Source organism: Muscardinus avellanarius, assembly GCF_963383645.1.
Source record: "Muscardinus avellanarius genome assembly, chromosome: 9".
NCBI lineage: Eukaryota > Metazoa > Chordata > Mammalia > Rodentia > Gliridae > Muscardinus > Muscardinus avellanarius.
This window is the reverse complement of record NC_137795.1, coordinates 94665220-94688653: the sequence shown is the minus strand read 5'-3', so window position 1 is coordinate 94688653 and position 23434 is coordinate 94665220. Positions and strand designations below refer to the sequence as shown.

The 23434-nt window shown below is 42.8% G+C and overlaps 1 protein-coding gene across 1 annotated transcript in view; it reads right to left on the bottom strand.

Moving 5' to 3' along the window:
- AGBL3 (AGBL carboxypeptidase 3) overlaps positions 1-8934 on the bottom strand; it is a gene marked incomplete at both ends in the record, with an annotated part of 73615 nt that extends 64681 nt beyond the window's left edge. Inside the window, 3 exon segments of the mRNA XM_080701236.1 lie at positions 5668-5853; positions 7557-7617; positions 8872-8934. Of these exon segments, the coding sequence (XP_080557362.1) occupies positions 5668-5853; positions 7557-7617; positions 8872-8934 (310 nt within the window).
- Between the last annotated feature and the right edge of the window lie 14500 nt (positions 8935-23434).

Sequence of the window (23434 nt, the reverse complement as noted above, 5' to 3'; positions counted from 1 at the left end):
CACAGTATTGGACCTCCTGGGACTTGACCCAGTGAGGGAGTGGTGGTGGCAGAGATATCACACCATAGGAGAACGTGCAACCTGGCACCCCCCATAGTTTAAAGCAGCCTCTATCGACTCCCTGGGTCGGAGACTCTGTGATACAACCCAGTAAAGGAGTAGTGGGGTCTGAGATAATACAGACTCGAGATCCAGAGCACCTTAAGTGAAGCCATAGTGACCCAAGGGAAGAACCCAGAGAAGGCACAAACATCCGACATCATGGGAAAGAGGAATAACACTGGAGTAATGAATGTGCACAACCCCACAACACCAGAACCCGATAAAACAGAAAATCAGAGATTTCTAGAAGATCAAATCAGGAAAATAACTGTAGAAATAATAGAGGTGCTTCGAAAAGAACTCAGAGAGAGCCAAAAAGAGATAAAGGATGCAATTAATGAAGTAAAGGCCTCAATTCAAAGCACAAACAACCGATTAGACCACATGGAGAACAGAATCTCGCTCTTAGAAGATGAGCAATCCAAAAATGAATGCATAGTTTCTAATCTAGAAAAAAATATCCAACAGCAGGAATCTGACATTGAAGAAATATGGGCCCATCTTAAGAGAGCTAACCTAAGAATAATTGGAATAGAGGAGGGAAAAGAAAGTGATACCAAAGGGATCAACAATCTCTTCAAGGAAGTAATAGCAGAAAATTTTCCAGACATAGAGCAAGAGGTTGATACACAGATCCAGGAAACTTATAGAACTCCCTTTAGACAGGATCGGAGAAGAGGATCCCCACGCCATATAATTGTCAAAATGACCAATGTGGAAGCCAAGCAGAGAATCTTAAAGGCAACAAAAACAAAGGGCCAAGTGACATTCAGAGGCAAACCAATTAGAATCACTCCAGACTTCCCAAACCAAGTCATGAGAGCCAGAAGGGCTTGGAGTAACATATTCCAAACTCTGAAAGAAAACAACTTCCAGCCAAAAATTTCCTATCCAGCAAAACTTTCTATCAAATTAGATGGAGAAATAAGAAGCTTCCATGACAAACAGAAACTGAAGGAATTTATGTCTTCAAAACCAGAGCTAGAGAAAATACTCAAAGAGATTAACTACAAAGAAGAAATAGGTAACACTCACCAGAACCAGAGAAACAAGATTTTCCATCCAACAGACAACTAAGATTGGTTATCTGTGGAGATTCATTATTTATGTTAGTCTTTTACCTATCTCTAAGTTGTATTGTTTGCCTTTATTGTTGTTAATTTTTAGGATTTCTAGTTGGAATATTAATATACCTTCAGATATAGCATTTGGAAATATTTTATCCAATTCTATTAGTAACTTTTAACTCTGTTTACATTGTCTTTGGATATACAATATTTTTTTATTATTTTTTAGGGAGTTTGTATATTCTTCTGTTGCCTGTGCCATTGAAATCATATCCAAGAAATCACTGCCAATTTCAATGTTGCAAGGTTTTATGACCCAGATTTTCTTCTAAAAGTTTATAGTCTTAAGATATATATTTAGGTCTTTTATCTATTTTGAGTTAATACTTGTATGTGGGATTAGGTAAGGGTCCAATTTTATTCTTTTCCATGTAATTATTATTTTTCAACAATATTTAGTTAAAAGATTATTATTTCCACCACCAAATGTTCGTGGAAACCTTGTCAAAAATAACTTGACAATATAGGGAAGAATTTAGCTCTAGGCTTGTATTTAACTCCAATGGTCTATATATCTGCCTTTAGAACAGTACTACACTGTTTCAATTATTGTAGCTTTATATGGTTTGAAATCAGAAAATATATATCTGCTAGCTTTGTTCTTTTTCAAGATCGTTTTGGGTATCTAGAATTCATATTCCATATTAGGATAGATTTTTTTCTGAAAAATAAATATATAAATATATGATAGTTTCACCTAAAAAAACAGAAAAAAATATGCTCTAGTAAGAAAGAAAGCAAAAAGAAATATTGAAATGCTATCTTTAAATCATCAAACACTTGGTATCAGACAAATGAAACTGTTATGTGAGATTATCATTTTTAATTTTGGATAAATTGCTATAATACTAGATGTCAACCACTAAGCCAAGCATGGGAAGGAGGGATGGGGAGAGAATGGGGTGGGGATCGGGTGGGGGCTGACTGGGCGATGTGTGCATGTATGTCTACAAAAGTTTGTATCCCACTATGATGTATGAATACAGTGCACCAATAAAATAAAATTAAAAAAAAAAAAAAAAAAGAAAAATGAAACTAGATTATGTCTTTTATCATATACAGAAATCAATTCAAAATGATTCTATGAATGTGCTGGAAGGTATCCCCAACCAGAAATTCCAGGAATTTAGTCCCAAAATATATTTTTATATATGGCTCAGGACATAAAATATATTTTTATATGTGCATTAGGACACATATAAAAGATAGTAATGTGATTTCCAGAGCCAAAGATTGGAAACATCTAAAATTGAGTAAGGTAACAGTTAAAGAAATAATGTTAGATGTAATGAAATATAATGTACCCATTATAAAAAAAAAAAGGTTGGTATGTATGAACTGACACGGAGAGACTTTCAGGATGGCTGGCTGTGTAGGACAGAGCTAATTTATAGCTGGGCTGGACAAGCTCTATTTTTATCTCTGGGGAAGTTGAGATGTCTATCTTTGAATTCTGGCCCAGATAAGATTAAAGGCACACTGTTTAAACTTTGAAACTATTCTGGTGTCCCACGTAGTCAATTTACTGGGTGGGTTTCATCTGGCAGAGCTAGTTAGCCTGGCTTCATGACATGATCGTAGGGGGCACAAAACCCAGCTGGGCCCTTCTGCCTTGCGGTTTTCTGAAACTAAGTTTCGGCATATAGCTGCTGGTGTTCCATCGAAAGACAAGCCAGCGAGTGTGGATAAGGAGCGGGGCGCTTGCACTGGGTGTCTTTGGGGGCCCATTCTGCCAGAAGCCTCTTTTACTTGCTGCAACATATCCTCTGCCTTTAAATAAAAGCTAGGTATGAATGGAGCTCTGCAAAGTCATGTGTGAAGTCTGGAAGGAAAAAAAAAATACTATGGGAAATGCACTTCCTGCAACGGTAGCGAGCAAAGCCGAGGAAGTTGTCAAGGACCCCTCGGAGCAAACCCAGATTCTCCCTAGATGAGCGTGGAGTGGGTGCTGCTCTGGGCTGGAGAACCAGAAGAGTTCACCAACGATGCAGGCCGCGGGCTGTGGAGGAGCAGCAGTGGCAAGCCCCAGGGGAAGCTCCCACCCAGCTCACTCCACCTCGCAGTGTCCCGGTGGCTGTGTGACTTCCTCCATGACGCGATGCTTCTGGCATTACTGGGGATCCTGGGAACTGATGCCCCGAAGCCCATGTCATATGTAAGATAGACCCGGCACCGTAGCCTGTCACCATTTTTTTTTTGATATTTTATTCTTTTGTGGTGATGGGGATTGAACCGAGGGGCATTTTACCTCTGAGATACATTCCTGGCCCTTTTTATTTCAAAACAGGGTCTTGCTAAGTTGCTGAGGCTGGCCTTGAACCTCCTGTCTCAGGCTCCCAAGTACAGGAATTCTAGGCATGTACTACTGTGCCTACTCTAACGACTCTTAAAACAATATTTTGGGAAGGAATTATGTTTGGAATTAATAGAAGAGGGCAGAAATACAACTGCTCTAATTTGAAAGCGTCTCAAGCACCGGGGGACTGGAGAAGGATGTGAGAGTCTACCCAGCACCGAGGGCGTGGAAACTTGCTCTATCCTGAGCCACTGATGGACAGCGACTCCCGTGACCTGGGGCAGATGAAGGCTGAAAGTGAAGGACAGGAAGGATAAGGAGCAGGAAGGTGCGCTGAGGGTGTGCAAGGGGGCTGCCCGGGGGACAGAGGGGAAGAAATGACTGTGCGGGGCGAGCACCCGGGCTGGGTGCCGGAACAGAGGCACAAGAAGCCTTGATTCCCTCTGCCCCGTGGGTCTCTTCTGCTCTCATTCTCTCAGGAATCAGGCAGAGGTCACACTAGAGGCAGGAGGGATTTTCCTTGCTTCTTCTTTTTAATCGCCAATGCTATAGATATTAGTGAGGAAGGCTGTGAAACACATCAAGGTACACAAAGGCTGTGGAATGTTCAGATCAGGCGGCACGGCGGTGAGGTTTTTAATTTCTCTAGCTGGTACGAGAGCAAAAAGGAGGGGGGATAGTAGAAAGGTGGGGATGACGGGGCAAGGGCTGAAAAGAAACAAAGAAAGAGTAATGCCCTATACTACAGAAATGTCCATCCAGCTACCCTTACCTGAGGAGGTCTATGTAAGGTAAGTGACGCTGTTAAGCACTAATAAACATGAATTCTCGGACATATTTTTCCCTATAACTTTGAATTCTTGGGGAAAATTAACCTTCTATGAACACAAATATTTTATGAATAAAAATAAGTGTGTTATCTTTTTCCTTCTCTGCTCATCCCTCCCTCCCTCCCTTCCTGTCTTCCTACCTACCTACTGACCAAATAATCTGAGAAAGCTTAGTTTTTAATAGCTTCTAAGCAGCATCTAACTTAAGCAGGCACAATAAAAATACAGTTTTCCCCTTTATTCCCTAACAAATGTCCATGAGTGCTCTGCATAGCAATAACATATGTGTGTGTACTTTAATCAACAAAAGGAAAACGAGTAGGGAGGTGTGGAGCAATGGGTCTGTTTCTAGCATACTTGTCTGTGGGTTGGGGACAAAGGGTAGCTCTTTCTAGGAGTCTGAAAAAGAAATTTGGAGATTCAAACATACAGAAACATAAAATCAAACACTAAATTATGCATTTTTTTAAAAATTGGGGATAGAACCCAGTGGCATTCTACCTTAGGATTACATCCCCAGCTTGATTTTATTTATTTGGAAACAAAGTCTCACTAGGTTGATGAGTGTCTCACTACTTGCTGAGGCTGTTCTTGAACCTGCGATTCTCCTATTTCAGCCTCCCAAGTACTGAGATTACAGGCGTGCGCCACCATGCCCGGCAAATATGCACTTTTCAGTTCCATAAATGCCCATTAAAAGAAAGAAGCAGAAAGTAGAACAGGAAAGGAGACAAAGAGGATGAGGAGATGGAAATAAAAGTGGAAAAGAAATGGAAAAGAAAAAGAGGGGCAAGGGAAGCTAAGGATGCATGGAGAAGAAGGGACATCCGGAGGGGAAGAGGAGGAGATGGAGCAGAACCGCAGGGCTCCAGGTCAGGGGCGTTCGGGCAGAGTCCCTGTGAGTTTGGCTGTGATGAGACACGGTCATGCTCTTAGGAACTGTTTAGAACTCCTATAGCTCTGGCACATATTTTAAACCCCTCCAAGCTCATGTGGTATTAACACTTACAATGCGACTTATCTGAACTGAGATGTCTGTACGTATGAATGCTCATCAGATTTGGAAGGCTCTTTGTACAAAGAGAAAGTGAAATATTTTGGATATATTTAGGTTAAAGTAAATTTAAAAGAAATTGATACTACTTTTTCCCTTTTTGACCTTTATAAATCAGCTCCTGGACCATTTAACGTGGTAGGTGGGACTCGTTTTTGTTGGCATGCACTGTTGTAACATCTTGAATCTCCTCATCAGAATCAAGGCTGACAAATGAGTTTGCTAATGTCTGCATCCCCCAAGCTGCCAGATGCTTACCAATGTGCTGGACTTTCTCATCAATGACCTCACAGTGGTAGGGCCACCGTGTCGGGCTCAGTGGACCGGAGGAGGAGACGCCATATAGATCTCGTGGTTCCCGCAGGCGGGGCACCCATCGCCCCAGCTGGTATTCCAAGAGTATCTGTGTGGTGCGGGGGTAGAACGGGTCACCAAAAGAGTCGGCTGAAAGAAAGATTCCAACACAACCAGGAGTGACGAGAAGGAAAACCCCTTTCCTATACTTTCTCTCTCTCTTTAACACTATCCAATTTGTGGATGCCTATGGATACCATTATGACTAATAATCCCTTTTTAGTAAAAGTGCTAATAAATTTCATGGCAACTGGTCTTGACAGTAATCAAAAATGTTGTTGGCCTTGTATATTATTTATACTGAATTTTCACAGCTCCTCTAAACATGTCTGGATTTTTTCTTTTTTCTTTTCTTTTTTTTTTTTTTGCAGCTTTTCTGGCACCATCATCTACTCTTGACTCTTCTTAAAAATCACACTCTACCTGATGGGTTAAATACACTGACTGCAATTCCTCACCACTTACTGGAACTGTATTCTCAGGGGTTGTTTGCCATCTCTCAGTCACAGTTTTTTCCCCCAGTTCTCATTCTGGGGCAACTCTAGAACACATGGGGCCACCCCAACAGGCAGAGCCGTGGCCCTCTCTCTGCAGCATCAACTTCATGGGAAGTTCTCCTTAGGCTCGTTTCCCTTCTTTTATGATACAACAGAAACTGCCCACTAACCTCTAGCGAGGGTCTTCCATTGGAATGATCGAAATAAGGCTCCTGCTCCACTCTAGCCTAGGCTCTTCCTCGCTTTGCGTCTGCACTCACACTATAAATATGCCTTTCTTTCCATGGCCCTTAGGTGGAGCCCCTAGACACCTCTAGTTTTGAGCTGCTGGATTCACGAATTGCTATTTGTTCAAATAAACTCCTTAAAATTTGAACATGACAAAGTTTATCTTTAAAAAAATTTGTGTGTGTGTGTGTGTGTGTGTGTGTGTGTGTGTGGTACTGGGGTTCCTGGAAACCCTTCTACCTCCGGGCTACACTCCCAGACATCTATTTTTTATATTTTTATTTGGAAACAGGGTCTCTTAAGCCAGCAGGGCTGGCTTCGAACCTGCATGATCCTCCTGTCTCTGCCTCCCAAGCGTGGGGATTACAAGTGTGCGCCACCACGCCGTCAAAGTTTATCTTTTAACAATATAAGAACTACTGAATGCAAAGAAAAAGGTCTAGAAAGATTCATAGCAATTTAAGAATAGCGTTTATCTCAAAAGTTAAGATCTGTTTTAGGATAGTGGTAAAAAAGAGAGATAATAGATAGATGCCTTAACTTCAATATTGGAATACTGATAGATATGTAAATATCTAGTGGAAATATTTTAGTATTAAAAATACTAAATGTATAAAATACACTAAATTATATACTAAATGTATAAAATTTAAAAATCTAGCTATATGTCAATATCCCAGATACATGCACACCTGTGAATAATGAATGGCTTTATTAGGGAAACTCTTTATAAAGCATGCTTCATTCAAATAAAGATGTACTTCCTGCAGGTCATGTCCATTAAGATTTTGGTCATTTTACGTATGCACTTAAAGAGCTCCAGTTCTTTATGGAAATGACAAGGTAAATCTTTAGTTGTTAAGTGAAGTTCTTTATAAAGTAATTGTCACTTTCATTTATTATTTTCTAATATGAATCAGCTTTACCTAATATCTGAAAGGTTTAAAAGATTCTTATAAAAGTGCCCTGTTTTACTCAATCTGATTTTTTTAGTGTCTTCATTTTTTTTTTTAACCACTCAAGATCTTATGATAAAAGGGACAAAAAAATATATGGAAAAGTTCAAACCTGTTAATAGTGTACACTGATGGATATCTTCACTTACAAATTTCACAAATGTATCCTCATCCTAAAATAAGATAAGTTTTAAATTAATAAACCAATTATTTCCACATGCATATATTTTTACATCTTTCTTAGTGCTTAGGATTGAGTACACGTCCTTAATCTTTAAGGAATGAGAACGTTAAAGGATTATTTTTGACTACTGGTCTCAAAGCAACGGCTCAAATATCCTGGCATCTTTACTCCTCCTCCACTGGGCACGGCCATCAGAAGGACGACTTCACAGATACTTGATTAAAATGAACGGCCACAACGAAAAGAACACAGAACGCCACAGATTCGAATGGAACCCATTATTGGGACACATTTTGGAATTTACATACCTGACAGTTTTTACTTTAATAAAATTTAAAGGAAATCTCTCAGAAATATGTACTAGAACCAAGCAAAGCATTTTAAAGACATTTCTCACCCATTTTCTTCCATACTTTGTGCTATCAGAGCTACATTAAGCCTATTACAGTGTTACACAGGATTTTTAGAACTCATCATTCCAGCATGAGACTATGATATAACACCATAGAATACACAGAAGAAAATAAATGCCAGGCGTGGTGGCACATGCTTGTTATCTCAGCATTTGGGAGGCTGAGACAGGAGGACTGCAGTTCCTCAGCGTGAGGGAGGAAGGTCCTCCGCAGCTCAGTGAGACCCTTTTTCAAAATAAAGAATTAAAAATAGGGCTAGGGGTGTAGTCCCTGGATTCAATTCCCAGTAACTAACACATGCACACATGCATGCACATAGAAAAAAGTGGATATTAACTATAAAAACTCTATTTAACATACACATTTCTTTTCTGTACTGGGGATTAATCCTAGGGGTATTGTACCTCCAAGCTACACTCCTGACCTTTTCTTATTTTGAAAATAATAATATAATCCTTCTCATTAAGTTGCTGAGGGTCTGGCTAAGTAAATGAGTCTGGTTTTGAACCTGTGATCCTCCTGTCTTAAGTACTGAGATTACAGGTATTAGCCACCACGCTGGTTTAACACATACATTTTAATAAAACCCAGAAGTATCTTAGCCAAAGGACCTTCTCAAGAAGACAATATAGTTTTTCTTTCTAGACGGGGATGCTGCCTACAGCAAAAGCTTGACTTTTCTATCAAACTATGTTCCAACTCGGATGATTATGATTTAAACGTTCAATAGGTTTTTACATCAAATTAATGTTAAATATCCTAATTGGGAATATTTATTTTATAACATACATTTCAGCCCAAATTAGGTAAAATAAAATTTGAGAACTTACTGATTCATCTTCCTCACTGATTGTTCTGTCTGAATAGTCTTCCTTGTCCGAATCTTCTGACATCTCTTCCAGGGTTTAGCTTAAAATTTCTTTTACTTTGTGGGTAGACTGTAAAACAATTTCTATGGAACTTATTTAACAGCTTTTCAAGATGAAGGTTTTTTTTTTTTTACATTAAACGAGCACTCAAAACAGTATTCAACTGTATTTAAGTAACAGTGACGTCTTTCCTAAAAGCTAAATTAGTATACAGCTAATTAAGTCTTCAATTTCAAAGTTATAGAGACTTTTCATTACTAAGTCAAAAATCACAATAAAAGACAAATCACTAGCTGAAAACGACTTCCAGAGCACACAGGAAAATAATTTACACTTCTGTTTGCAATTAGATACATAAAAATGGGTTTGAAATGATCATGAGTCATTAAAATATAATGAATAAAACTTAGTTACTTAGCCAGGTAGTGAAATGTATTAATAAACTTCAAAAAGATTTTTCCCAGTTTTCGAAGACCAAAAGTTGACGTGACAAAAGGCTTTTCTCTTTACAGTTTAATATTACCCTGTACAAACTGCCTGTTCTAATATTCAATTATATTATTCGTAGTGAAATCTCAATAGCTACCAGAAAAGTTGTACTGGCGATGACATCACTCCTGCGCTGACGCAAGGACCCGCCCACAGGTTATTAAGATAATGGAACAATCGAAATTCCTCGTGGAGATTCCATCGCTTCAGGGAGGGATTTCTCAAACCTATTCGTTTCTGCTCATCTCCACCCAAAGCGTGCTTTGGAGTTTGGGATCGCCTGGTAGAAGTCCAAGCTCCATCGCAAATAACTATAAAATGGAAAACTGCTTATCAGTCACTCCAAGTGCGGGTCTGGGGATGTGGGAGCGAGCGCTGACCTGGAATGAATGAAACCTGGAGGAAGGACGCCCGGGCGCCAGGACGGCCCCGCGCACCCGGGTCTGCGGGCCACCCGGGGGCGGCCGTCCCCCTCCCGCGCTCACTCCTGCGGGGCACTGCGGGGAGCCGGGGGGCTCATTTTCGGCAGGCGCCGGGGCTCCGGCCTCTCCTTGCTTTCCTCTGGTCAGCCCAGTCGTCCCAGCCGGGCTGGGAGAACGTTTCCAGATCTTCCCAAGACACCAAGCGCCCAGAGGCTGGAAGGAACTTTATATAGTTTATCAGCCTCAGCTGAGCCCTCCAACAGGACCCAGATGCACGCTCGTTACCAAGGCAACGGCTGCACCCTCGCGATACTTTAGGACCACTAGCCGCCCGCTAACAGGCCATGCGCCTGCGCAGAGCTTTGGCCCGAGGAAGTGGGAGCCGCGGGGTCTGACGGGAACTCGGGGCAGAGCTGCTGGGTCGGCGGAGGGAATCTGGGGAAGATTAGGGCTTTGGGGTATCCCGGGAGATTTTGGAGTGGAGGTGGGGCAGCAGCTTGTCTCTACTGTTCTGCATGCCAACTGCTTGCCAGGGCCCTTCTCTTAAGACATGTGCTTCGGAGCCCAACTTAGACCTGATCAGCACGACTGGACAAATTAATTTTCTGGATTAAAATGTCTACATTCGTTAGACGGATATAATAGTTGCAACTTCTAAGGAGTTGTTGGAAGATTAAATTGAAAATAAGTTGGTCTTTAAGTGTGCACACAATTAAATCCATTTTCTTTGATTGCCATTAATGATCTTTATTCTGGAAAATGAAGCTTCATAAATACTTGATTTGAAAGAGTCATGGAATGTTGGGGTGAACGCTAAAAATTCTTAGCTCAGTGATTCTCTACATATAATAATTATTAGCTAACATACCGAACATGTACTGTCTTCTGGGACACAGCAAACCATTGTATATGTATTAAATCATCCAGTTAAATACCTTTCCGGAATAGGCTTAACCTTATTTATGTACATCTCATCCTGATGTTTCCCCTTATTTTTAGCTATGTTAGATGATGTATTTGGAATGTGTTTACAAAAGTAGCTGGAAAAAAAAGATACGTACATATATTTGCTGCCTACATGAGCCGTTAGCTCATTAAACCCCAAGCTTTAAATCTTGTAAATATTTCAGTGAAATTGACACAAGTGCATTAAAATAGGTTGGAAAGGATACCCTAGGTCTTATTGTATATTTTATTATCACTGATATCATAAAATATTATCACTAGTCATTCACCTATCGCTTTTCTCAAAATAGGACACTAAAACGTTTATTTCAAAGTTACCGTAAGTGGTGTTCTTGTTGGTCAATAAGTTTTTTAGGTGTTTCATAAAGGGACCGTGGGACGTAGTGGGTTAATGTCATGCAATTTGGGATGTTGTAGAAATGGAGATAAGGACTCTAGCAAGTTTGAAAGTATGGACATGGGTTACATCATCTCTTTAGGTTTTGTTAGTTTCTGAAAAGTTTTTTTTTTTTTTTTTTTTTTTTAGGCCAGGATTTAGAAGTTTGGACCGTCCAGATCAGACCTTGGCCTGTGTATCTGTCAGCCTTCTTGTAGCCATAATCTAAATATCTGACCACATAACTTAGAGGAAAGATTTATTTTCTTATAGTTTTGAATTCATTCCCTGTGAGGCTGGGGAAGGTCTACCAGGTACCTCCCAGGTTAAGTCCATTTCGATGGATTTATCCACTTCTGGGATCATAACCTTCATGACTCACTTACACTATCTCCAAACATTAAGTGAGCTGTTTAGGGGATATTATATAGCTGTAACATTCTGCCCCTGGCCCATGAAGAGCTCACTCCCAACACGGAATGCAAAATACACTTAGTCCTCTCCAAGAGTTCCCACAGTCTTAATAGTTCCAGCATTGATGAAAAATCTCAGAGTCTTAAGACCAAAGTGTAAGATTGTAGAAATGCAGGTGTGCCCCACCAGTAGCATAGAGACACGCCGAGATCCATAATAAGTTACGAGAGGCTTTATTCGTGGGGGGTCAACCCCCAGCCCCCGCGTGGCCGCGGGGGCCGGTGGCCGGCGGGAGAGTGCCTCCCTCCCTCTCCCGGTCCTCTCTGAACTCTCTCTTCCGGGGCGGGAGGCCTGGTCCTGGAATCGCAGGCTCCACCTCCTAGCTCTCGGCCCTGCCCCCACTTTACATTCCGACCTCTTTGACTCAGGGGTGCAGAAGGGCTTTGACTAAGGGGGTGCAGAAGGGCGTGGTTTTTGCTCATCTAGCGGCTTCATGCTGATACTGGGCGACGTCAATCAAGGGCCCCAGTCAAAGGCCCCAGGTCGGGAGAAGTCGGAATTTGAGCCGCCGGAAGGGAGCAGGTGGCTGGGGTCGGAGAGTTGGAGGTTACCCTGGAGAGCTCGGTGACCGGTTTGCTTTGAGGAGACTAACAGGCAAGGTGCTATTAAAGAAAAAGAAAATTGTGAGAACGGAACCCAGGCTGGGCAGAAGCCCTTTTAGACACAAGGCAGTCACTAGATCTACTAACTTAAATAGCAACATTTTCCTGAGGAGAGCGTCTATCGCCCCTTTAGCAGTTTTTTTTTTATTAGATCAGAGTTATTAATAGCAGCAACTCCCGAAGCAGACCCACACCACTCTTTTTAGCATCGAGTGAGTATGGATATGTCTGGTTAAACACCTGTCACTGCCTTGGGAGCATCAGTTACCCATTTTAGAAGTTTAATACTTAGGCAATTTGGCATCCGAGGAGGGAGAGCACCATAGTACGTAAACAAGTGGACCTGCTAAAATATAAACATCAAAGAGAGTTATGTTGAAAGAAACAAAGTTTAGTGGATCCCAACACCGTGTAAGAGAATTTGTCCCTGGAGCTGTTGTAACAGAGCCCTTTTAGATATGGCCTAAGCTGTGGGCAGAGGCTGGAGGGCTTGCCTCATCATCCTGAACCGAGACTTGAGAAGGAAACTAAGGCCTGAAAGATCGAGCAGGCCACCAAAGAGGAAACTGGCTTACCCTGTACCTGCAGTTACCCTGGGCCAGCAAGGAAGATAGAGGAAGGAGGACGAGGGATTCCAGGAGCTGTCAGTCCTTGGTCAGACCAGATAGGGCCAGCGGCGGGTCCTTGTCCAGAAGGGTAGACCCCCTGTAGTGAGGTACCTGAGGTCCACCGCTTTTTAAAGGACATTCGCCTTTCCATGGCCATATACTCCACACCTGAAACAGGCTCCTGGAGGTGGTTGTCTTTACTGTCGTCCTCTCCTGGGTGGCGCTTGCCACCTGGAAAGCTGCCCTTCCTCCTCCGGCCTCAAGGCTGCTATCAGGGCCTGGGACTGTAAGTCCGCCATCTGACGAAGATGGAGAGTACGCTCTGCTTCGGCCTGTTCCTCTCTGGAATTAAAGACTTTAAATGCCATGTTCATCAAGTCTCGAATAGGAGTCTGTGGGCCATCCTCAACTTTCTTTAGCTTTTTTCTTATATCAGGAGCCGCTTGCCCAATGAAATGGGTGGCCAATATGATCGAGCCTGCCTCAGAGGATGGATCTAAACGGGTATAGCGTGTAAGAGCCTCTTGCAACCGATTAAGAAAAACTGCTGGGTTTTCATTTGGACCCTGGGTGATTTCCCTGAGCTTATCATAATTAACCGCCTTATGGGAAGCATCTCGCATACCATCAAGAAGACATTGTATCATATAATTTCTCATTTCTATTCCCTCCTTTACATTATAATTCCAATGGGGCTCCTCAGATGGAACTGCAGCCGTACCAATAGGAAGCCCTGGATCTGTTAAATGACTCTGGTCAGCCCTCTCTTTGGCTGCCTTCAGGATCCGATCACGTTCGTCTGGAGTTAGAGAAGAGGTTAGAATGACATGCAAATCCCGCCACGTTAGATCATATGCCTACACAATATGCTGGAATTCCTTGATAAAAGCAGAAGGATTGGTAGAAAAGGATCCCAGTCTCTTTTCCAGTTGAGTGAGGTCAGGAAGGGAAAAAGGAACATGGACCCGTATCACCCCTTCTGCTCCAGCCACTTCGCGAAGTGGGGCCAGGAGAGAGGAAGATGGGGCTTGTAACCCAGCTGGGTCAGACCCCGGCCCCCATGTTTTATTGCAAGATGGCTGCTGTGGGTCCGCAGAATTGTAAGCCTGTGACCCAGAATGGCCACCAGGTGGCGCCTGTGAGTTGCCACGTGGTGTCCAAGATGGCGGCTGTGGCTGGCGGGATACTCCAGCCAGCATGCCCTGGGCAGCAGTAGAGCCGGTAGGGGGAGAAAACAGGAAATGCAGCCGCCAGAAGGGCTGTAAATATAACAGGTCAGACCATTTTGCTGAGCGTGTACAAAAATCACTGAGAGCCATTAACATCCTAGGATTTAATGTACCCATCGCAGGCCATCGAAGATTATTGGTTAACTCATATGTCGGCCAGATCTTAGTACAAAGAGAAATAAGTCTCTCTGGGGACAGTTCCCCTGAGAATCCAAGAGCCTGCAGATTATATAACGCACGGCCCAGCGGGGATTGAGAATCGATCTCAATCTTAGATGGCTGACTTCCCCCCATGAGTTGTAAGTGGGCAAGCGAGAACAAAGGCAGGAAACTCCAGCGTCCCAGGGCCCTGCCTAGTTCGGTATAGAGTAGGAGTGCCAGAGAGAAGACGTCTCTTTTCTCTTTTACACACCTCGCAATCGTCCTGGACGATTGGAGAACTGGAGGATACCAGTATACCGGATTTTACAGCAGTCAGTCAGTCAGAACCCTCCGAGTTAGGCAGAACCCACTTATTCCCTTAAGAGGAAGCTTACCGCTGAGAGAGGCTGCTGTGGAGATCTGGCCTGAAGATGGCTGCGAAAAATTTTTTAAAAATGGCCGCCGACTCCTAGGATTGGTTAGGAATGGAAAGTGGGCGGGAATAAAGATGGCGGGGCCTCCAGCGAGGCCATGAGGTGGGAGGGGTCAAATATGGCAGGGCCTCCAGTGAGGCCATGAGGGGGGAGGGGTTAAAGAAACATGGCGAACCTCCAGCGAGGCCGTGAGGGGGGAGGGGTTAAAGAAACATGGCGGCTCCTCAGTGATTACACGTGGGCCAAAGATGGCGGGCCTCCCCCCCACAGTGATGCCCTGTGGGTGCTTACCGAAATGGTCGGGTCCGGGCAGCGGGGGTGGGTGGGTATAGGGTGAAGGAATCGGCAGGAGCGCGGGAGATCAGCAGAGAGCGGGCGCTAAGCAGCAAAGTGTGGCGCGGTGGGGTCGCGGTGCTGGCGTGGCAGTCCGCGGGGCCGGGGGCTTGCCCCGGTGATGGGAGCGGGGCGCGCCAGCAGCTCAGGCCCATCCTAGGTTCACGGGCGCGGCGGCGTGGTCGGGCACCCAGAGTGGCGTGGGCGCGGCGCCAGGCGCAGAGAAAGCCAAGGCGCGCCAAGTGGCACAGTCCGGCGGGGTCCGCGGACGCCGCGCAGGCGGGCGGCTGGCGGCTCGGGGCCACGGGCGTGCTCGCCACGCGGCTCGGACCGGGCGCAGCTCGGCCGGTCGCACAGCCCGGGCTGGGGCGCGGTCGGGGGCGGGCGGCGTGAGCGCCCATTTTAGCAGAGGCGGCTCGGCGTGCTGCGGGCAGGCGGGCAGGCGCCCCGGCCCATCCCAGCGGAGCCGCGTACCTTTTTCAGCAGTTTGCAGAAGTTCGCGGGCCGGGCGGGCGGGCGGGCGCGCAGAGGCCGCGCATGTAGTTAAATAAGCTGAGAGTCTAGTAAGCGCAGGTCCAAGCCAGGTCCCAAAAGTCCGGTACGAGTTCGGCACCAAAATGTAAGATTGTAGAAATGCAAGTGTGCCCCACCAGTAGCATAGAGACACGCCGAGATCCATAATAAGTTACGAGAGGCTTTATTCGTGGGGGGTCAACCCCCAGCCCCCGCGTGGCCGCGGGGGCCGGTGGCCGGCGGGAGAGTGCCTCCCTCCCTCTCCCGGTCCTCTCTGAACTCTCTCTTCCGGGGTGGGAGGCCTGGTCCCGGAATCGCAGGCTCCACCTCCTAGCTCTCGGCCCTGCCCCCACTTTACACAAAGTCTCCTCTGAAACTCAAGGTGAACTCTTCTGTGAGCCCCTGTAAAAGATAATGAAGATCAAAACAAGTTACATGCATCCAAAATCCAAAGGCAAAATGTAAACATTCACATCCCCAAAGGGAAGAATAGGGACATAGAAAGACTGGATGGGACCAAAACAGTAACAAAAGCTGCATGGTAAGCATTTGACCTCGCAGATCCACTTCTGGGGTCCAGGACACATGGTGGTGAGATGGGATCTCCAATCAAGGGACCTTGGAAGCCCTGTCCTGTGGCCTGGCTCATTGTAATGGGCAGTTTACTGCTCCTGCCAGTCTGACTCCATAGCTCACAGCTAGCAGCCTTTCCTTGCAGTTGTTCCACATTTCTGACATTTCTAAATCTCAGGAATCTTTTTCTGTGGGATTTTAGCTATAAGTTATAAGTCATATGCTGCCAGATGCACAGGTAAAGCTGCTAGAAATGATGTGACCAGGTTGTACAAGAAGTAAATGGCAAAGCTAGGACTGAAGTCCTGTGATTATTTTAGTCCACATATTTATGTTATCATAGGTTGAGGAGTCCTTAGAGAAAAATCATTTTGAGGTAAAGTGAGAATAAGGCCAGAGTATATTTCTCCAAGGACTTTCTACAGTCTGAGTTTTTGTTCCTTTTCCCTATGATCTCACTTAAGAAGGTTACAGGACAGATACCTTATAGAGCAGCTTCCACAGCCTTTTGGGAAGGCAGATTTATTTCTGCAGCACAACCTTTTCCTACTTTTTTCTTTTTTGGTGAGTTTACTCCAAGCCTGCAGTATAAAAGACAATCTAAAAAGGGCAAGTAAAAATGAAAACATAACCCACACCTTACCCCCCAAGACACAATTACTGCCATGGGAATCAGAAGCCACCTTCATTTGAGCAATCTGGCTAAGTTTAGGCTGTATCGGGAATGTAATTTTTGTGTGATTATATCATTTTGGATTTATTGACCACTGCTTAAGTGAGAATGTGAAGTCAGTGGGTGATTGTTTTTATGACGTCATAGAACTCAGTGACCACCACAGTTCATCCGAGGAGCCGTTACTAGGGCTTGGGAGCCCTCCAGGACCTGTCTCACCTTCCTCAGACCACCTGGCTGTAGGATGATTCAACAAAGTCCAAACCTCTGAAAGTGTTTTCAAGCTCAACCTTGAGATCTGCTTTAGCTAGAAACTAATCAAACTTAACTTAAGGGTCATTCCTGTAAAGATGTTGTAGGCGTTCCCTTATCTCTCTGTCAACAGTGTTCATCGAGAGGCCGTCAGTCCCGTAGTGCCTGGAAGTGAGGCATGGTAGTAAGAATGGGCCTTACCAGCAAATGACAAAATAAATCACAACCGAGAACAAGCAGCTCCTGGGCTGGGCGTGAAATCTCATGACAAACAAACAAACAAACAAACAAACACACACACACACACAAACAGGGTCTTCCTTCTTCAAAGCCGTCCTTGAATTGTGCAAGGGTGAAGTTGTTCTTCTTCCCAGGAGGATGTAGTGGCCAAATTCCATAAGGTTTCAGCCTCTTTAGACTACTGGAACAGTTTCAATCTGGCATTTAAGATTTCTTTCTGATACTTGGTATTTAGGTTTAGTATTGTTTTTTATTTTTTAGGAATCGAACCCAGTGCCTAAATAATAAAAAACTGAGGTATATTCCTGACACTTAAAAAAAAAATTTTTTTTTTGAAACAGGGTCTTGCTAGGTTTCTGAGGTTAGCCTTGAACCTGCAATCCTCCTATCTTGGCCTCCCAAGTACAGGGATTAGAGGTGTGAGACACTGCTCCCATCTTAGAAGTTTTTAGTTTTTTGGTTCTAAGGATTGAACTCAGGGCCATTCTATTTCTGAGCTATACCCTCTAGCTCTTTTTAGTTTTTTTTTTTTTAATTGAAATAGGATCTCCCTAGGTTGCTGAGAATCTCACTAAATTGCTGAGGCTGGCCTTGAACCTGTGATCCTCCTTTCTCAGTCTTTTTTTTTTTTTTTTTTTTTTTTTTGCCAGTCTGGGGATGGAGTTCAGGGGCATTCGACCTCCGAGCTGCACCCCCTGCACTATTTTTTTTTTAATTATTTTTTTTGGAAATAGGGTTTCACTGAGTTGGAAAGGGCCTAAATTGCTGAGGCTGTCCACGAACCTCTATCCTCCTGTCTCAGCCTCCCAGATGCTGGGATTACAAGTGTGCGCCACCACGCCCGGCAGAAGTTCTTTTTAAACCTCAATTTTACACTTAATTCCAAGCCCTCCTCTCAGAGCCATCTAGATGGGTCCCACCTCTCATTACTTGGGACACAGGAAGGAGACTGGTGTTTTGCTGTTCACACTCATCCCTTATTCCTTCAGCATCCGAGCTCTTTGCTGTCCTGGGATCAGGAAGGGCCACAAGGACAAAGGTCCCCTTGACTGGCCAAATTCCCAGGACTTACAGGCTGTTCTTTTCTTTTTGGAAACAAAGTCTCCTAAGAGTTTCCCTAAGTTGCTGAGGCTGGCTTCAGACCTGCTCTTTTCCTGCTTCAGCTTCCCCAGTACTGGGATTTATATTGTTGTTGTTGTTTTAAGTGCTCTGTGCACCTTCCAGTCATCTGGGAATGGGGACAGGAGAGCACTACCTATCTTGTAGGGTCATTGGGAGGATTTGAGGCGTGCACGACCTGCCAAGTTCTCAGCACCTGCAGGGCACTCACTCGGCAACACACGAGGGGCAGGTCAGAGCCTCCCCCTTTCCTAATAGAGCCCAGCAGTGATTTTCTTTGTTTCTCTTTCTTTCTTTTCCCTTTCTTTCTTTCCTTCCTTTTTGTATTGTCTAGAATCTGCACTTTTCCTTGCAGTTGAAAAGGGATATTGTACGACTCAATTCTAGACCTACAAAGGAGACCTGAGGGTGGGACCTACATATTTGCTTAACTAAAAATCACCCCCACCTTATTGCTTCTAATGTTCACCTAGGATTCAGAAGCTCTAGTGAACTCAGGACAACAGATTTCTATCATTTGGAAAAATAAAACAAACCTCAAACCTCAAAGTGTTACTAATGGTGGCAGGCAATGAGACATATCAAAAACGGCATTTGCTGAGCATAGTGGCGCACGCCTGTAATTGTGGCACTTGGGAGGCTGAGCCAGGAGGATCGCAGGTTCAAAACCAGCCTCAGCCACCTAGGGAGACCCTGTTCCAAACAAAAATAAAATAAAAAGGGCTGGAGGTGTATCTTGGAGGTAGAATGCCTTTGGATTCAACCACAGACACAGACACACAGACACATGTAGATATGTTTATTTTATGAAAAGTAAGTTTGTATAGAAGAGTGTGGAGTAAGGCTGAAAACTAGTAAGAAACTAATCTTGTATTCTGAATGATGGCAGCCCTTTTGCAGAATGTTAGCATAATCTGTAAGAGATTTTTGAGTGAAGGTTCCTTTTCCAGATAGAAATGACCAGCTGGGCCTTCTGAAATCTTTCTTAGTAACTCCCCACTTGTGTGTGTGTGTGTGGGGGGGGGGACCACATTAGAAGGCAGCCATGAGAAGTGGAAAATGGCCCTGGGCAGAACCTGCTACCGCATCTGCATCAGAGTGGAGCAAGAAGTCAATATTCTGTGTGTGTGTGTGTGTGTGTGTGTGTGTGTGTGTGTGTTAGTGGGGATTGAACCTAAGGAGTTCTATCTTTGAGCTACAACGCCAGCCTTATTTTTTATTTTTTATTTTGAAACAGGGTCTAAGTTGCAGAGGGCCTCACTAAGCAGCTGAGGTTGGCCAAGAACCTGCGATCCTCCCGCCTCAGGCTCCAAGTACTGGGATTCCTCGTGTGCACCACCACACCTGGTTGAAGCCAATATTCTTTATGGAGCAGCGATCAGGGATGAATCGGTACATACACTGAATGTTGGAATCCAAGATGTCATGAACCAAACTCTCAGGACTCTATTGCTTGGCTAAAATGTAAATATTTTAAAGACATACATCTGAAACCTAAAAGATATGCAAAAGTTGAAAGCAAAGGGATGAAAAAACATGCATGACACAAGTGCTAGCTATGAGAGAGACAATGGCGACAATATTAAGAACAGGAACAATAAACTTTCAGGCAAAAATCTTTGCTATAAAGAGGGGCCACTTCATAAAGCTAAAGTATCCTGTTCAGTAGGAAGATATGATTGCAGATTTTAATGTACCCAAAGCATCCTCTTAAAATATGGAAAGCAAAATTAATAGAATTATACAGTGGAATAGAGAAGCCCTTGATCATACTGGGAGATTTTATTTTATTTTATTGCATTCCTTACTCAGTAATAGGAAAAACACCAGAAAGGATAGGTAGAATGCTGGGACAACATGATCAGTGACCTTGACACTGATAGACACTGCCTTCAAATCCTGACCGTGAGGTTCTTTCCCAACTTCTATGGAAGAACGCTCCTTTAGGATCATGAGATCTTCTCTCTCATCCATTCTTCCATTTGGAGGAGATGTGCAACAAGGGTAAGGAAAAACCTATTCTATTCACTCATTTCCACATTCTACAGAGACTAGTATGTTTTTCTAAGCTTGTATCCTGAATATATATTTTGTAAAATTAATTTTTATTTGCCCCGAGGCTTATCAGTTTGCTATTAGTACTGCAGACAATATTGTCTTTATTGCTTAATTTTGTAAGTTTATTTTCTTTCTTTTTTTTTTCCCTTCAGTACTGGGGATTGAACCCAGAGGCATTCTACCTCTGAGCTACACCCCCAGCCCTATTTTCTCTTCTTTATTTTGAAACAGGGTCTCATTAAGTTCCAGAGGCTTCACTAAGTAGCTGAGGCTGGTTTTGAACCTGTGATCCTCCTGGCTCAGCTTCCCAAATACTAGGATTACAAGTGTGTGCTATCATGCCCGACTCTGTAAATTGATTTTGATGACAACTATCTTATTGCGTAGATATCATCCTTCTTGTCAAAACACAGCAGCAAAATATATATTTTATAGTTGCTTAGTTAATTCTGCCAATCTTAGGGAACTGTTACAGAGCTCTGGACCCACAGTTTAAAACTTTTATAAGAACTTCAGATTTCAGATGAATTAGTGATACATAAAATGTGCAAAATTACTACAAAAAACCCTACTTGGTTTCACATATAACTTCCAGAGCCTTTCAAGTAGTAAGTATTCTACAAATGAATGGCATATAGTAAAGGGATGTTTGTACTTATTATGAAGGATACTATCTTTGGGAAAATAGTACTCTTCATCTTAGGAGGTCCAGGAGTGGAAGTTGACTACACTGGGAATGACAGGACAATGCAAGAACATTTGATAGTCTGATTTTTAGAAAAAAAATAAATCCCTCTTTTCAATATTTCTCACATTTGTCCAGTTGTCCACATCAGAGCAATTTTGATTATTTTGTTAGAAAACTATTTTAATAAGCATTAAAACATAAAAATGCTTTTAATCTTTAGAGAGTGAAGCTGACACTCCCTGTGAAATACAGCTTTTGGCACACCATCATCTTTATTACAATGAACATGCCTCTTGCAATCAACAGAGTCCACAAAAAGACACCGGGCAGAGGCTTTTGGAGGAATTCCGTTTATTGTGGATGCATTCTCACAATATGTTTTTATTGCAGCGATCAATTATCAGTGACAAGTATCAAGTGTTGATAACATTTTTTAAGAATGGCAGATTCACAGAACATGCTAGTCAGCTTGCAGTTGTATCTGGGAAAGATAACAGAGAATTGTTAATTGAACAAGTAAACGAGGGGGTCTGTTTTCCAAAAGATTAAATCACAAATTGCACAAAATTCTACCCCTAAAACTTATCCCATCCAAATGCTGGAATGAAAGTCAGGATTGATAACATTCTCAACTTTAGACTTTCTAGAGAAATACATGATAGTGATCAGGAGAAGAAGCTCTTGTTCAAAAGTTCGATGACACAAGGTTTCCTCGCCGTTGGCCTGACTTCAAACTTTGATCCATTTCATTGCGATGGCGGGAGTCGTTTACCTGGGGGCTTCATGCAAATTCTAGGTGATCTTATCATAGACCTGCGTCTATGCTGTCACAGAGGGCCGATGTGCACAATCTTGGTGGCTTTCCTAAAAGTTAAGGGAATCCAACTAACCTTTCCTGATTTATGAGGAAAAAGACTCTGGAAAGTAGTGGTCATGCCTCAAGCCAGTCTTGCCCTGGCTAGCTCTTCTGGGGAAGTATGTGGATTAAAAAAGAGTTATTTGGGAGGCTCACTCAGGAATTAAGACTAAGTCCATTTTGATTTAGTCAATCCAGGTATGAATTTATATAAGGACGCTGTTCATATATGTTTATACTCAGACATTTAGTCGAGGCAGTGGAGAACTCTTTGATCATCTCTTGTGGAGAATAAAGGCTTCCAGGCTAAACTAAGATCTCCTCTCTATTGTGTGTGTCCAAATAGCAAGTGAAGAGGGACTGGTGGGAAGTAAAACTAGTAAAGTTTACAAATATTCTTGAAATTTCAAAACATTATTAACTTATGAAAAGTACCAATGACTAAAAAAGGTAGAAAAGCTAAATCTGAATCACGTTTTGGAACTTCTAAAGATGGAGGTACTTTCATGCCTCCTAAGTACTTGGTCACTTTTCTGCTTTTAGCCAGGAGTCAAAGTTGGCTTTTGTTTTAACTCTGTGAAGTATTGTCACTGAAAGTCTAGTCTTTAAGTTTCAGAGAAGGAAGGAAATCAGGAAGACCACCTTACCGGGAACTTTATTGTAACAAAAAAGCAGGCTTTGAGCTTGATCCAGAAAGTAGATTATAAAATTACCACTGGACTTTAAGATTGCCTTTAATTACAAACTAAATACTATGTCATAGAAAATTTCAACTCATTTTGACACTTCTAATTTCTTTTCTTTCAATACTTTTTCTTATAGGTCATTGAGTGTTGAGAATTTATCAATACCTTTCTGCCATGTTTCTACTGGCAAATATGAAATATTAATATAATGTGATTTTTATTTTTTGAAAAGCTGTGATATTGGCTAGTTGCAAGGACATACTACTAAATATAATAGTCTAGCACATGAAAAAGCATTCTACCTTTAGTGTGTTCATATAGGTGTATGCACATACATACATACTTGGGTAATCTAAAATGTGGTTCAGGTTACTATTACTACCAAAGAAATCCATAAAGCAACCAACCTTAAAAAATCAGTACCACTGTCATCTAAAATAATAACCCAATTTAGATATGAATCAGCATGAAAAGTAATACCTTAACATTACATCTTCTTCTTTTTTTTTTTAAAAAAGGACAATCATTATTGCAGTATATCAGATCTAAAATGGGTCACTTTCAGAAACAGTTACCATTGCCTACTTAGATAATTTCTTCCATGCTTTACTGTAAAGTGCAGAAACAACATGACTTCTGTCTTCAAAACAACAACAGAAAACTGTGTTTCATTTTCCTCAATACTGCACACATTCTTCCGGCAATCTTAACCTCAGATCTGCTGTTGTTGACCTCCAATGTGGTTGGTATCACTGTTCCGAGTTGGAGTTAGGATGAGCAGTAGAAGAGTCT